This window comes from Halyomorpha halys, unplaced genomic scaffold (genome assembly GCF_000696795.3).
Source record: "Halyomorpha halys isolate HHAL.00 unplaced genomic scaffold, Hhal_1.1 Scaffold609.1, whole genome shotgun sequence".
NCBI lineage: Eukaryota > Metazoa > Arthropoda > Insecta > Hemiptera > Pentatomidae > Halyomorpha > Halyomorpha halys.
The window spans coordinates 57,412-58,186 of record NW_027108275.1 but is presented as its reverse complement, the minus strand read 5'-3'; the positions used below and the strand labels follow the sequence as shown (position 1 = coordinate 58,186).

The 775-nt window shown below is 28.6% G+C and overlaps 1 protein-coding gene across 1 annotated transcript in view; it reads left to right on the top strand.

Annotated features, from left to right (window-relative positions):
* TBPH (TAR DNA-binding protein-43 homolog) overlaps positions 1-317 on the top strand; it is a 15,982-nt gene extending 15,665 nt beyond the window's left edge. Inside the window, exon 5 of the mRNA XM_014426987.3 lies at positions 15-317. Coding sequence (XP_014282473.1) covers positions 15-72 — 58 coding nt within the window. The 3' untranslated portion in view covers positions 73-317. The remainder of the gene's footprint in view (positions 1-14) is intronic.
* Positions 318-775: the final 458 nt, after the last annotated feature.

Below are 775 nucleotides of genomic sequence, written 5' to 3'. Positions count from 1 at the left end.
TTTTTTTTTTACAGGTTTTTATGCCCGGAGGAGGTATTAAATGTTGAAGACAATGATCAGTGGAAAATGTAAATTATATTTATGTTGTTCTTTGTTGTTAATTTTTCTTTTGTATTTTTGTAAAATATTCTAGTCATTTAATGAAAAAAAAAAAGTATAATAATGATGAAATTTGGGGGAAATTAAAAGAAAAAATAAGTACAAATAAATTAAGCTATTTCCCCCTTGTTGGTTCTTGTAAATAAATATGACGTATTTGTTTTGTTATTTTTACAGTAAAACATTTGAAAATTCTTAATAAACTATATTTTATTTACCCCATTTTATTAATTGGTAAACTACTGATAATTTTAGTTAACTATAAGCTACCTGATTGACAGTGAAATTGTTCAGACGTAGGACGTTGAACCTTACTCAAATATGTTCGGTCTTTACATCGTGATACAACTAATAGAAAGAATAAGCTGGCGGCTGACAAAAACAATCTCAAACTAGTAAAAATCAACATACAAAACATTGTCAGAGTGAAAAGTAAAATAATACAAATATGGACTGAAAAAATTAAAGACACTATACAAGTACAAAATCTTTATTGGCACAACTGTCATCTTATTCCTGGCCCGGGCAACAATTTTTTCTCATTGTCTATATCTTGGCCGTGCTCCAACTGTTTCAAACATAAGCACAAACAATTAAATTCAATTACAATATTGGCTGTAATATGTTTTTTGTTTATCTCATCCTCTTTTCCTTCCTCCTTTGTGCCTTCCAGTGT